The 15016-nt window shown below is 31.9% G+C and overlaps 1 protein-coding gene across 3 annotated transcripts in view; it reads right to left on the reverse strand.

The window, feature by feature from the left end:
- Window positions 1–495: 495 nt before the first annotated feature.
- The window catches only part of LOC140450088 (uncharacterized), a 134152-nt gene continuing 119631 nt past the window's right edge, over window positions 496–15016 (reverse strand). For 2 of the 3 annotated variants that reach the window (XM_072543524.1, XM_072543515.1), the window contains one exon: window positions 496–1667. In XM_072543524.1, the coding sequence (XP_072399625.1) occupies window positions 537–1667 (1131 nt within the window). In that variant the 3' untranslated portion in view covers window positions 496–536. The remainder of the gene's footprint in view (window positions 1668–15016) is intronic. The other variant, XM_072543533.1, reaches the window with a different exon arrangement.

The following is a 15016-nucleotide window of genomic DNA, read 5'->3' on the forward strand; positions in this document are numbered from 1 at the left end:
ATTTGCTTAAAAAACAGCATTTGCCATACCAGTAGGAGTTCTTTAAAAATGATATTTTTCCCTTGACTTCCATTCTTAGGTTAATTTTTTCTACTAATATGCCCAAATATTTAAAAATTTCTAGTTCTTCGAAATACACGTACCTGTTTTTTCTGTCATTTATTTTTAGTTTTCTCAAGTTAGATTCTATATGTTAAACAAAGTTTTTCTTTCGTGTCAGCAATGTATGGAGATAACCATGAGAGTAACAGCTATAAAGTGTATTCTATGACACAAAAATATATGAAATGGACAAATAGCATCAATTTAAGTGACTGAAATAACTTTAATAACTAAAAGTTTCTTACAAACGATATGTGTATGAAGTTTCAATAAAATATATAATTTTATGTTTTGTATTTGATTTATTTCAAATTAAACTTTTCAAAAATTGAACTTCTAAGTAAATTTAACGCTTCTTTTTAGGGTAAGGAGGTATTAAGCAATCTAACGAAATGGTACAAAATATTTTATTATCAATAATATACAAACTAAAACTAATCTATACAAATAACATCATCATCATTGTCATTTTTATTATGAATTTCAGGTTTTTTCGAGACATATTTAGTTGTCTGCGCACCAGATTCCGGTCTGGCCTGGTCTTTTGGTTTGACCAATTCGGATCTTAGTCTGGATTCCTCATGTCTCGACGGTCCAGCTGTCTGAATGCCCTCAACTTGTTTGGAGGACTTGGAAAATTTTTCTAAGTGTAATCCAGACTTGGAAAGATATTCCAACTTTCTACTCATCTCAGACTGTGAGAGGCCGTGTTTTTTTGGAGGGCTAATGTATGAACTTCCTGGTTTAGACTGACTTTCCAATTTTTTTATGGGCTCCGTTAGTCGTGAACTATTTTCTGATTTTTTTGGTGATGCCGATTTGACTATTGATAATCCAGATCTCGACAGACTTTCAAGTTTTTGGAAAGATTCTGATTTTGACATAATTGGTTCTGGTTTTGCAACAGATTTGGATATATCCTTTACTGGTTGCGATTTGGAATTTAGCTGAGGATATTCTCGCTTTTTGGTCATATCTGACTTAGGACTGCCTTCTTTTGAAGTGTGGCAAAGTATATTTACGTTACCCGGTAAATCTGGGTTAGGTTTTTCTGATTTTTTTCTTGACTCCGATTTATTATAATATGCTTTCATTTTCCTTGCCATTTCGAATTTGGAAGGATCTTTAAAACTCTTGATTTCAGTCAGTTTTTCAGTAGGTTTTTCTTTAGTAGCATGTTTATAACTTCCTTTTGAATGTTTAGGAGGTGTGACTGAAGGCCGATCAACAATTTCGGCAACATTCGAGACAGTTTCTGGTTTAATCTTGATCTCTTTCGATTTTTTTGCTGCATATTTACCTGCAAGTGGGTTTATCGACAATTCTGTAACATTTTTATTCTCATCTGTTTTTACTTTCTTCTTGTGTAGATGTTTAGACTTCTTTGGATAATTCGGGATAATTTCTACATCTTTCGAAAAACTGTCAGATCTGTAACTAGTGACTTCTGGTTTTTTAACTGGTGATATATCTACAGCCGGACTTAAAGATAGGTCTAAACTTTTACGATTTTTGTCTTTGACTGAAGGAGATTCTTTTGATTTTTCTGATAGGTTTATTGCTACCTGCACAAATAAAAACAAATATAATTAGAGACATTATATTAATTGCAATAAAAAGGAAATATATTTGGCAAATCAACTTCAAAATTATAATCAAAATTTTCACTGAATATGTACACATCAGCAAATTTAACGAAGTTACTATTAATTACATATAAGTTTTGTGTATTTGATAGATAAGATGAGATATTTAAAATCAAGATATAGTAAATAAGATTTATTCCGATTCTATCAATTCCGATAATGATCTAGGTGTCGGCATTATAGGCCAATTAAGTTAGTTTTTTACTCGACACAACTGTATAGACGGGTTTGACAGTTCATATGTGTAGTATGAGATATTACAAAAAGACTCTCATCTAGGGATTCATAAATTTTTTAGTGGAACTATTTTTAAATAAACAATCAAAACGTCAACTTCATTATGTTGTTCACAACTTAAAAACTTGTCTATTTAGAGATTTAACGTAAACAGGCAACTTTTTCAGAAAAAAAAAAAGATTTGATTGAAATGAAGAAAAATTTTTTTTTATTTAAAGTTGTGTTTTTAGCCAACTTTCCGAATATTGTTTAGCCTTTTAGCATTTAATTTGAACTAAATTTGCAGGATTTGTAAATGTTTGCTTAAAAAGTGCTATTTATTATTAAATCATTACATAAATGTAATTTTTTTAAACTTTTTTTCATAGGTTATTAGTATACGTATTAATGAAGAAAATAAGCCCCGGATTATTGAGATCCATTTAGTTAAATTGTCTGTACCAGCCTTAGAAATTAGCTCTTTTTCAAAAAACCTAATAAACAAATGAAATTTCGCAAAAATGATTTGGACACAATTCAAACACGATAAGACCCTCAAGTTCAGGTACATTTAAAAAAATATTAACAAATAGTAAAAAAATTATTAAAAATATTCAAAAATAGCAAAACATAGCATTTTGCCATAACTATTTTGTTTATTAACCGATTTTAGCATATCTAATTTTGTATACCTTGTTTTCTGAAAAAGTTGCCTGTTGACTTGAAATCTCTAAATAGACTAGTTTCTAAGTTATGAGCAAAACAATAAGTTTGACGTTTTGATTGTTGATTTAAAAATAGTTCAGAGAATCACTCTGATCTTGATACAGATAATCGTGAACAATATAGACAAATATATACTAGATAACTCATTCAGAAATCCAACTGACTAAAACTCGCGACATTTGTCATGACGAAAATAAGAACAAACTAGTCTTCCAGAGCACGTGGGATATGAAACAAACTTGGGACACCAGGGGAAAAATATAAATACCACAGAGGCTTGATAACGGAAAGAAGGCAGAAAATAGGAAGTTGTACCTAAAATATATGTTTTACGTACCAAAATAGCAGAACAAGAGACTAACTTAGACCGAACTCATTTGAAAGCATATTTAAAAACTAAAACTAGTTTGTTCATTTAACCTCTTTATCTAATTGTCTTGTCTTATCTATCTATAATAAAGATTATGTTTACCTCCTACTTATCTATCTATCGAGACTAATTGTTTTACGAGCCCCTTCCCATATCAGTTGGCCCACCTATGGAATTTGCAGTTTAAGTCGATTACCATAAACAAATTATCTTTGCATGTTTTTATAAGTTCCCATATTAATTAATATGGCATTTTTATTAATATTTATTAAAAACATTACCTTTCGGTTTTTTTATTTATTTTCAACAATAAAAAATTTTTACTAACCCCTGGCTATGCATTCACTTATGTCAACATACGTTGATTTTTTCATAATAACGTTAAAACCAGAGGTAGGTATGGAAAAATGACATCAAAACAATAATATTGTCAGTTAATGTCAAATGTATTTTGTAGTATTGTAAAGCTTTTTGCCGTTTGTGGATTGTACAATGGGTCGAGGTAAAGTTATCGATGAGAAAATTTGTTCAATAATTATTAGATTTTTTAATTCTGGAAAATGCAATTCGGAAATCGCGAATAGAATACGCTATTGTGTAAGAAATATAGTCAGAAGATATAAAAATACAGGTTTGGTCGTCACCAAACCTAGTACGGAAAAGTAAAATAACCGAAGCAGATCGAAGGGCATTAAGACGCATTATAGTGAATACGACAAGCAAATTATATGGAGTTAAGGGTTTCATGGAGTGAGGTTATTGGAAGACACGTGTCTAGTTCAACATGTCACTGAGAGGCCCACAAATTAGGATTTGGTACTTAAAACCAAAGTTTTATAGTTGAAAAAATTAGTACGAATTGTTTTGAATAAATTTCATTTTATTTTAGGATAAGGAAAAGCCACTTTTAACATTACAACAAAAGAAAAATAGACTAAGATGGTCAAAAGAGCATAAAGATTGGACTCGTAAAGAAGAAGACTCGGAAAGAAGTCGCAATGAGATTCAATACAATGGAGTGATGAGTCCAGATTTGAAGTGTGTGTTGGAGGCAGTAGGAGTCGCGTCATTCGCAAGAAAAATGAAGCATTCCATCCCGACTGTCTGAAGAGAACAGTCAAATTTCCTGCATCTGTCATGATCTGACCTGATCAAAATGAGGTCCGTCAACGAACTGAAGGAAAAATTACAAGAAATATGAGATTTGTTTACATTAGAATTTTGTCAGAACTTATTAAAAACTATGCCTCGAAGAATTGTGGATGGCATTAAACATAAAGGGGATGTAACTCAGTGGTAAACTTTCACATTTTTTTTGTTAATATTTCATATTCTATGAATTTTTTTTTTAATTTCTTATTATTCTCTTTAATCAATAGTTTTCATTACGTTATAAAATATTTTCTATAATTAGGAAATTCAAAAATGTTGTTCAATGAATTAAAGCTTCTAAAATTTACGCTGCGCTTTTGTTTTTTGTTCTCTAAAATTTAATTTTCTTATCAATCTAACGTTGGGCCAACTGATATGGGAAGGGGCTAGTACTAGATATCTTTGAAGTTTTGACTTCAAACCACCTTCTTTCTCACAAGTCTACTAATTGTAGAAACAATCTAAATTCATGAGCTTTTTACAATTCATTTGTTTGTTTGAATTGCTGTTTGTGTTGTGAAAGTGATGATAATCAATAAAAACAAATCAAAAGTAACTATTTATCTAAGCAAAAACAAGAAACTTAAAATATAAACAAAAATAGTAAATGTTTGTAGATTAACACAAACCAGAACTAAAACACATATCTTTAACGCCAAAAGTTTATTACTGTTCCTTTAAATTTGCTGATGTGTTGATAAAGCCCCCTTTATGGAAACCCTAAAATGTAAATTCAACCCCTTTACACAGAATAATGCAGTAAAAATTACACAGGTAACAATGGTTTTGTTAGGCAGGACAGGGACAGCGCATACAACTTTCTAGTTAATAAAAGTTTAGCTCAACGATCACATCGGCATTTTCACGATTTATTCCAATTAATTCTTATAAATGCGTTAAGAATTATTAAGCATTTAAGTGCCAACACGGGAATGGTGAGATGTTGAGTATATAGAGTGAATATATTGACATAGATAAAATATACCGAATGACCACCTACAGTAAATAAGTTACTCCATGTACAAACGATGGGAGACCAGAAAAACTAAATACATAATTATAACAAACTAGATACCTGCACAAGAAATGGTAAATAAAAATCTCAACAACGTAAATGTATAAATGTATGGGGAAACAATTATGAATGATAAGGGGGAGAGTTTTCAAATCACAAACAGATTATTCACAGCAAAACGCGTTAATTAAAATGGGAGCATTTCTCCATTTTTCTTATAACTCTGTTTTGTTTCTCAACTATAATTATTCTTTCTTAAGTACATTCTTTTTAAGATACTCTGACCTGGTAGTACATAGTCCGGTGCCTTCGCATTCTAAGACTGTGTGGGGAGAGCTCTGTACTAAGAAGCACCACAGTCAGGACACAATGGGTTATCAGCCATTGGACACGTTACAAACCAATGGTTAATAGAGAGGATCCTATGTATACAGGGTGTTCCAATATGTTTTAACAGCCTATAATTCCGGAAGTAATTATTATTTTTATTTTTTGGGATATGTCAATTCTTCTTATGGTGCCCTATCCAATTAGTGGATGTTGGTGACAATTCTGGCATACTCCTCTCGGTCTTGTGTGGCTCTAAAGAGTGCATGAGCATCGAGGTTTGTCCAATCCCTTATGTTTTTAAGCCATGAGTATTTTTTTCTTCCGATGATGCCCCGTTTTCCTTCTATCTTCTCTTCCATCATAAGCTTTAAGAACTGGTACTTGGAATTTCGAAATATATGACCCAGATAAGTAGTTTTTCTTCTTTTTATTATTGGCAGCAATTCTCGTTCTCTGTCTATTCGATTTAATACTTCGACATTTGTTGTTTGATCTGTCCAGGGAATTTTAAGTAGTCTTCTAAATACCCACATTTCAAAGGCCTCTATGGTTCAGGTTTCTACACCATATAGCAGTATGGAGTAAATGTAACAATTTACAAAGCGATATCGAAGCATTAAGTTAAGGCTACTGTTGCTTAGCAAGGTTCTCATATTAGTAAATGCTGTTCTGGCCTGATCAATCCTGCTACGTATCTCTATGCCTGGATCTAGATTTTCAGTTATCCAACTACCGAGATATCTGAACTTGGGGACCTTTTGGATGTTCTTATTGTTTACTCTTATATTTAATTACATATTTCGTGTTCTGCTAACCACCATTACCTTCGTCTTGTCTATATTAATCTTCAAGCCCAATCGTTCTCATCAATTTATTTCATCTTCAGTGTCACTTAAGGCTATATCGAAAATTGTTTCAGAGTAAAGATTAAAAAGGGGGGGTGACAGAACACAACCCTGTCGTACATCTTTTTCGATTGAGAAATATGATGTAGATTCCAGTCCTACTCTCACAGATGCCACTTGATTCATATAAAGGTTCCTTATGATTTTAAGGTCATTCTCATATATCGAACGTTCCTGGAGCAATCTTACTAATTCTGAATAATTAACACAATTGAACGCTTTCTTGTAATCTATAAAGCATAGGAAGACATGTTTTTGCTGATCTCTGCATTTCTGAAGTAGGACAGTTAAGCTAAGTGGGGCTAATGTTTCTTTCACATCTGTTGTATATTCTTGTGTGAATTATCTTTAAGAAGAGCTTTAGGACCTAGCAAAGGTTGATTGAAGCCAATCCTGTGGTATTTCACGGGACCCATAAATGTCATTAAAAAGATCTACCAAGGCGTCTATATTGTCTTCACTCAACATTGTTAGAACCTCTATGTATATCTCGTCTGGGCCTGGTGCTTTTCCCCATTTGCTATGTTTGATTACCCTTACAACTTCTGACTTCAATATTTTGGGGGATATAGTCGCTTTCAGAGTTTCTTCTAGTGTTGTCTGAGTATAGTTGCTGTGTGTATATATGTCAATTGGACCTACAATACTATCAGTTGATGTATATATGAGATCTGTGACGATATCATGGGCGTTGTAACGTCATTACAATGTAAAAAATTAAATGGATCATGGGTTGAAAGTTAGGTCAAACTAAAGGCTTTTTATCCCAAATTCAACGGTGTATCACTACGTGTATATTAATGTTAATAACTAAGCTAAATTTTCAAATCAATGGCGCATTTATCATCCCAAAATTAACTTGAAACTAGCATATTTTTTATAGTTTTTACAAATTCACAAGAAAAGTAAGTTGTCCTTGAGCTTTTATTTAAATCGTTTTTTGATAACTACAAATAGTAACAGCTAATACATTTTTTGTGTCCACTTACTAATACGTTCATTGTGTATGAACTCAACGTGAGTTCATACAGTAGTAAAACTGCTTTTCTTATTAAACCTAATGAATACGTAGATAATATGTCGTTGATTTAAGGTGAATGTAGGAAAGATGCTCGAAATGTTCAAGGTTCATTTCCGAACGGTAAATAGATAGAAATAATATCAAACCAATACAGACCGAACAAACCTTGGTGAATGTTTTATAATATGTAACGATTAATCCAATGTGTCGTTAGGGCCCATGACTGCAGACTGCAGAAATGGAGTATTCTTCAGTTCACAGGATTTTAAAAAACCACCATTACCATCCATTTAAACTGTGTTTGGTTAATGAATTACGACCCACCTATTAGGATCGATGACTAACCTTCATCGCCATAATGCAAGTGATGATGTGATGCAATCGTGGCAGAAAATATAGAAGATTTACAAATTCTTATAGAAATCATTAACAGAGAAAGCAAAAAGATGACACTAACAATTAATATAGATAAAATCAAATACATGGCGATCTCGAAAACCCCTGTTGACAACATACATCTGACATTGAAGGGGAAACGGTTAAAGAGGGTCGACAAGTAAAAGTACCTCTGAGCAATTATAAACTCACAGTTAGATCAAGATTGAAATAGCTCGAAAAGGATTTACAAAATAGAAGTCAATGTTTACAAACAAGAGATTAAGGTTATCAGATTGAGGTTCGTCAAATTTTATGTATGGTCGCAACTGCTATATGGGATAGAAGCTTGGTCTCTGAAAGCACAATCCGTAAAAAAATTAGAGTTTCAAAATTAGAATTGAAGTCTCAAACGAAGAAGTGTTAAGGCGAATTGGATATGACAGAAAGCTTATGAATACAATTAAAATAAGAAAAACATCGTACCTGGGCCAATACTCTCTTCTACACGTCTTACGAAGAAAAGACTTGGGAAGAAAGAAGAAATCTTGGCTGAGGAAAATTGATTGAATTGAGGAAATTGGACTACCCTCAGTGTTGAACAGATATTTCACGTTGCAAAAGATAGGGAAGCGTTTAAAGAAGTGATCGCCGACCTTCGTTAGCAGACGGCACAATAAGACGAAGAAATCGCCATAACTCTCATTATTGGTCAGTGGAAAATCCGCTCTAGTTAAGGTAAACTCGCTTTCAAACTAGATGGGGAATTACTGTTTGGTGTGGGTTATTGAATGGACGTTTAATAGGACAATATTTTGTTAAAGAATATTTAAATGGTCAAAGATATTTGAATTTTCTGAAAAATGAGCTACTTTTGTTACGGAGGTCGGATGTCCTCCAAGATCGCCTGTGCTATAGATTTTTTTGTATGGGCTATTTAAAAGGAATCGTATATAATGAAGAACATACAAATTTAGACGATTGAAAAAACAAAATTAGACAAGCGTGTACCCGTGTAAAGAGATTTGACCTTGTATTAAAGCAGAAGGAGGTCGTTTTGAACACCTTCTATAAAAATATTTCCCGATTTGGATGTTATTGATTATTGTTGAAATTGGGATAAAAAAAACCCTTTCATCTGACCTCTGACACAGATTTCAGATCATTTCACAACATTAATCCCACTGATCTATTTAATTGTTTCAATTGTAGGGACGTCACAGATCTCATGTATACATCAATTGATAGTATTGTAGGTCCAATTGACATTTTCCTATTTTCAAATAAAAATAATCATTACTTCCTAAATTATAGGCTGTTAAAAACATCTTGGAACACCTCTGTATATTGGACAATGAAACAGGTGCGAATAAGGTATAACCAAATAAACCTAAAGAATATATAATTGTTGATTTAAAATAACATACACATACATAATCACCAGATAACGGGACCACAATTGGCTCTTCATATGATCAATTTTGTGCAGCGACTTCTGCACTTACTATTTCCTAGATGAAAAACTATCGTGCCTATAAAATATATAATACAAGGGGAAAGATAATGCCCTAGAGAACGGGACAAAAGGCAAAGAGACTCAAAAATGAGTGACTCTTCTAAATCTTGTTCTTCCTGCGATGCCTGTTCCGGATGTTGGCGATTAACATGGCTATCCTTACTGTGCTAGCGGCTATTCGGAATGGCCCGGTTATAAATTTATTGGACTTCTGAAGATATATTTCATCTTTACAAATGCCCATCTTGCCTTCCCTATGCGGTTCTACAGGCGAACCTTTAGCATATTAAAGTAGCTTCTGTATAACTAAGTATTGATAAGAGACGGATCAAGTGTATCAGCTTTGTACAAGAGCCCTGAGTATACCGGGGCAAATAAAAGCGCTACCGGGTGTTGACAGATAGCTTATATCTAGCAAATCTGCAGGCAGAAGTCCCCAGGACTTGTATAATAGCTAATTGAAGATGTACCACAAGCCAATTGGTGACTGTACGACCCTTGTAGAACAGACGGCTTCCAGAGAAGCAAAAGAATGGTACTCTAAATTAAGGCCTTAAGCAGACAACAAACCAAAATAATCTAATAATAAAACATTGAAAAGTTTTGTTTTCAAAATTTCCAGAAAATGTATTATCACTCACCTGTTTCGACAGAAAACAAGACCTTTCTCAAGTGATCTATTTTTGGCATGAGTTTACACTTTATAGTCTTCAACTTAATAAGTTAAGGAGGGGAACACTGTTTGTCTCAAGTTCATCATTCAGAATTATGTCTGTATTTTTTAATTTGTTAATTTCCATAGATTCTAATAAAGATAGATTAAGGCCTTTATTTTGAATGTGAAGAATTTGAAATTGTCATTAAAATAATGATTATGGTCTAGAAGGTGAAGTATGTACGTAGAATCTGTTTTTCTATTATTAAAAGCCCTTTTGTGCTCTGCTATTCATTTGTTAAAAGTTCTACCAGTTTGACCGATGTTAAGTTTTTGGGCAGTAGCCACATTTAAGTTTGTTAATACCACTGTGTACGTGCTTTTTCTTTTGGCTATTGTTCTTAATATATTTGCCTAAGTTGTTGTTTGTTCTGAAGGCTGGTGTTATTCCTTTCTTTTTTATGTGTTTGGCTACTTTTGTTGATATCTTGCAGGTACGGAAAAAATTTATTGTGGGTATTACAAAATTAGCGAGACATCTGACAAAGATGACACCCAGTATGTTTTCACTTAATGTACAAAGATCACAATCGTATTTCCCCCTAGTCTCCCCTCCAAATTGTGCCTGAACGCCGATTATAGCATTATACCAAACGACAAAATCGATTGTTTCCGATTCAATTACTCTTGGAGCGAGCCACCAACTTAGCCGAAAAATCTCAGCAAATGAACTCAACACCATGAGAAAGGCGTTGTATAATAGATTTGGTTTCTGTTTAACACAAGGTGGTGATTTGTTTGAACATTTAATTCGCCAACAATTTTATTTGGTTTAGAATTTTCAATTTAATGGAATTATTTTTAATTTAAGCAGTAGTGTGGAATTAATTTTTATTTAACTAATTTTATATTCACACCCACTGCTTCTAAAATAGCTAAACAGAAATATGATTTGGAAAATGCCAAATCATATCTTATTTTTAATTAAAATACGTAATTTTTCGCCCATTTTAATCTTAATTCGCTACATACTCCCATGAGATCAGGTAATACTGAATGATTACAAATATACTGTTAGAAACCTAGCCAAGCCTCCAAAGCGATATCTACAAGAGGTCCTGAAGCGACGTTGCCATTTTTATGAAGATTTTCTCTTGTGGCCTAATACAATTTACTATTTTTATTGGAAATAAGCCACAATTTGACTTTAACGTAGGCCATATTTTGATTTTAAAATAAGCTTATTTTGACGTACCGATTTCCACTTAAGCACAAAGTATTTCTCAAAATACAAAGCATTAATAATTTTTTTATTAATATTTTGTATTTTGAAACTGATATCCCAAGGACAAATAAAAAATTTGAAATAAACTTATTTTAAAGTAAATTTGTGGCTTATTCTTAATAATAATAGTAAGCTGCCATTTAAATCAATTCGTCCAAATTTGATTGTCTTCATACACGTTCGCACATTTTTCTAAATAGAAACGATTTTGGTAATATTGTTCAGCCCACAGAGTTTGTTCCACCATACAACTTTCGATATGTTGTTTTGGTAACTTTATAATCCTATGCTGTGCCTTTGTATGTAATCGAGCAGAAGATGCTGGGTTTTTTTTTCTGGTGGGGAAATAATAATTTCAGAGCTTTCTTATGTAGTTTTTGATTTAAAATTTTATTTATTGTTTGTTTGTTGTACCCATTATTTACTGCTATTTGCTTAATAATATTCAATTCTATCTCGAAGTTGATTTTGACACAAAAATTTCTACTAATCTATGTAACATGCTATGTGTTCAATCACAAATTAACCCCTTAATTTGTAATCTCACATTATTCTTAACTTCTTAATCTATTATAGTTTCACCGTGTATAAGTGACATTGTGAAATTGATATCGAGTAATATTTTAATAATTAAAGTCCATTCACCTGTTAATGAATTGTCGAATAATATATTTTTTCTAATTGAATTTCCTAAGTGTTGCAATCCTAGATTAAATTGTAATGTAAGCTAATAGTTCAAAATTGGTATGGTATGATATGAAGCAATAACCTCTGTGCTTAGGTATGAAATATTTGTGAGATTATAAATTGGGGATTTGAGCTCATGTGAGCGCAGTCTACAAGAGTCAATCATAAGTAGTTACCTAACGAAAATCATATTGTGTAATTACCAGTAGCTGTCAATAAATCAACACTTTTACTCCACAACTTCAACCTTTTATTATACCTATCGTCGTCGATCGACAAGAAGCGGACAAAGGGGCATTTACAAACCGATTCGAACCTCAAAACTACGTTCGAATCTTTCCACTATGGCAGGCTGCCAATTTATGTAGTGTAGAATGGGATGTTGAATTATGTATAGCCGTGAGAGTATGGGTACACCTATGAAATACGGACAACTCTGTTTTTAAGTCTAATAATTTTTAAATCTAAAAAATTTATGGATTGATTCTGTTGTTTCTATTATGAATTCAATGTGACTATGGAGTGAATTAATATACGATAAGGATTAGTCAAGTTGCCTGTTAGTTCCTGTAAAATATACCAGTACATCGTCTACGTACCTTCATCAATATAAAAACTGTTTGAACACAGGATGTTTTGAAATTTTCGTTTCTAGATGACAGTTTCAAAGCTTCAAACAGTTTCATCCATATTCAATCCATAAATTTTCTATATTTAAAAATTATCAGACTTAAAAAACAAACATAAGTTCTCCGTATTTCATAAACCTACCCACACTGTCACGATTATCTACAATTCATCATCCCATCCTAAACAACATAAATTGGTAGCCTACCATAGCATGTTACATAGATTAATAGAAATTCCCATGTAAAAAAAAACTTCGAGATAGAATGGAATATTATTAAGGTAAACAATGGGTACAACGGCACAACAATATATAAAATTTTAAACCAAAAACTACATAAGAAAACCCTGAAATTAGTATTTCCACCACCAGAGAAAAACCCAGTACCTTCTGTTCGATTACATATACAGGCAAGATTTCGTAGGCGCAAAATTTCAGGCCAATGCTTTTTAAATGTATTCATTTTTTTCGACTCCTGAGAAAACTAATAAATATTTTTGAAAAATTTAAACGCAGAATGAAAGATTGCATTATTACCGAGTGCCGAAAGTCCCTTAGAATAAACAAAAAGGTTCTTTTAAATGAGATATTTGAAATTAAACATCACACTTCATTTTCTCTTCTTTTTCACCCATGCAACTTACTAAAATAAACATTATAGAAGTCTTCAGGGACTTTCAGCCCTCGGTAATAATGTAATCTTTCATTCGGCGTTTAAATTTTTCAAAAATACTTATTAGCTTTCTCAGGATTCGAAAAAAAATGAATGCATTTAAAAAGCATTGGTCTGAAATTTTGCGCTTGCACTCTTAAGCTATATTTATTAGAATCTATATAAATTAACAAATTATAAAATACGATCATAATTCTGAATCAACTTGAGACAAATAGTTCTTCCCTCCTCAACTTATTCAGTTGAAGACTATGAAGTGTAAACGAAATGACGAAACCGCTGTAGTGATCATAAATTATAATAAATTTTGTGGAAGTTTGGAAAACAAAAGTTTCAGTATTTTATTGTTAGATAAAATGAATTTCCATCAAGTAACAGTCGAATCTATTAGTTAAACCTAAATAAGAAAAAATAACAAAAATACAAAGTAAAAAAAAATTAATGCAATAGGTATCTAAATTACTAGAGGAATATTTGTATAAATCTAAAGATTTGTTTTTATATAACATGCACAGACAATTAACAATACAATCTAATCTTATTTCTAAAAATATTGGCGATTGGATTTAATTCCATTTAGTCATATAAACCCAAACAAACAACAACTAACCTTTATTCTACAAATACATTAAAATAGGTTATGTAATAATAGTTAGATATAATGGAGGAAATAGTTCCACTTTAGAAATTGGAAGAACACTTCTAAAATTTTATTGATCGTATCGATAGTTCACAATCAGAGAGCGTAAGTTTACTGATTATCTCCAACTAAAACTGCATTACCAAAAATCAGTCAGTCTAAATCAAAGGTACAAAGTAACACTACCGACCAATAAACTTATAATAAAAAAAGTAAATAGTAATATGTATTATTATAATTATTACAACGATAATTATTAACTAAAGTAGAAAATACGTAAGCTTTTCTACAGTTTTGTTAATATTTGAGCATTGCAAATAAAAAATAAAAAGTGTTAAATACTTTTTATACTAATTTAATCAAAAATCAGCCTACTTTGAGATATCTTCGCAAATATGCCAACAAGACTGATTACCGAGTAATAAACTATATCAATATCACAAGAGCTGCTACCTAAATTTTGTGGCAAACACGGAAAAACAACTATTGAACGAATCCCAATTTACTCTTTTCCAAAATTTAAAATAAATGTGCGAAAGATCCCATGCATACGAAAACAGCACAGATCATCTCCATATCCAATAAACATTAACATAAGTGACTACACAAACTAAAAAGGCATTCGTTTACTAAATACCGCAATATAAAATATATGCAATGATATTAAATAATAGACAAAAGGTTCTAATCGAAGTACATATACAAGAACAACTGCAAAAGACAGACTATCCAAAAAATCTCAATTACAATACACAAGATGATAATATAGATTTAGGAAGACATCTTTTTTCTTGTTTTTATATAAATTTGGTGCAAAAACTGATTAGTTTTTTAGTTTGATAATAATAAAAAGCAGAATTAAATCTTTAAAATGACAGTGGATGGGACATTTAGCGAGAAGAACTGACAATAGGTGGTCCACTAGAATTACACTGTGATATCCAAGAGGCGTCAAAAGACTAAGAAGACCTCCAAATTTAAGATGGGACTATGACATAAGGAAACAGCCGGTACAACATGGTACAGAAAAGCGAATATTAGACAATTGTGGGCAGTAATGAAGAATGACTATGA

The sequence above is a fragment of the Diabrotica undecimpunctata genome, chromosome 1 (genome assembly GCF_040954645.1).
Source record: "Diabrotica undecimpunctata isolate CICGRU chromosome 1, icDiaUnde3, whole genome shotgun sequence".
NCBI lineage: Eukaryota > Metazoa > Arthropoda > Insecta > Coleoptera > Chrysomelidae > Diabrotica > Diabrotica undecimpunctata.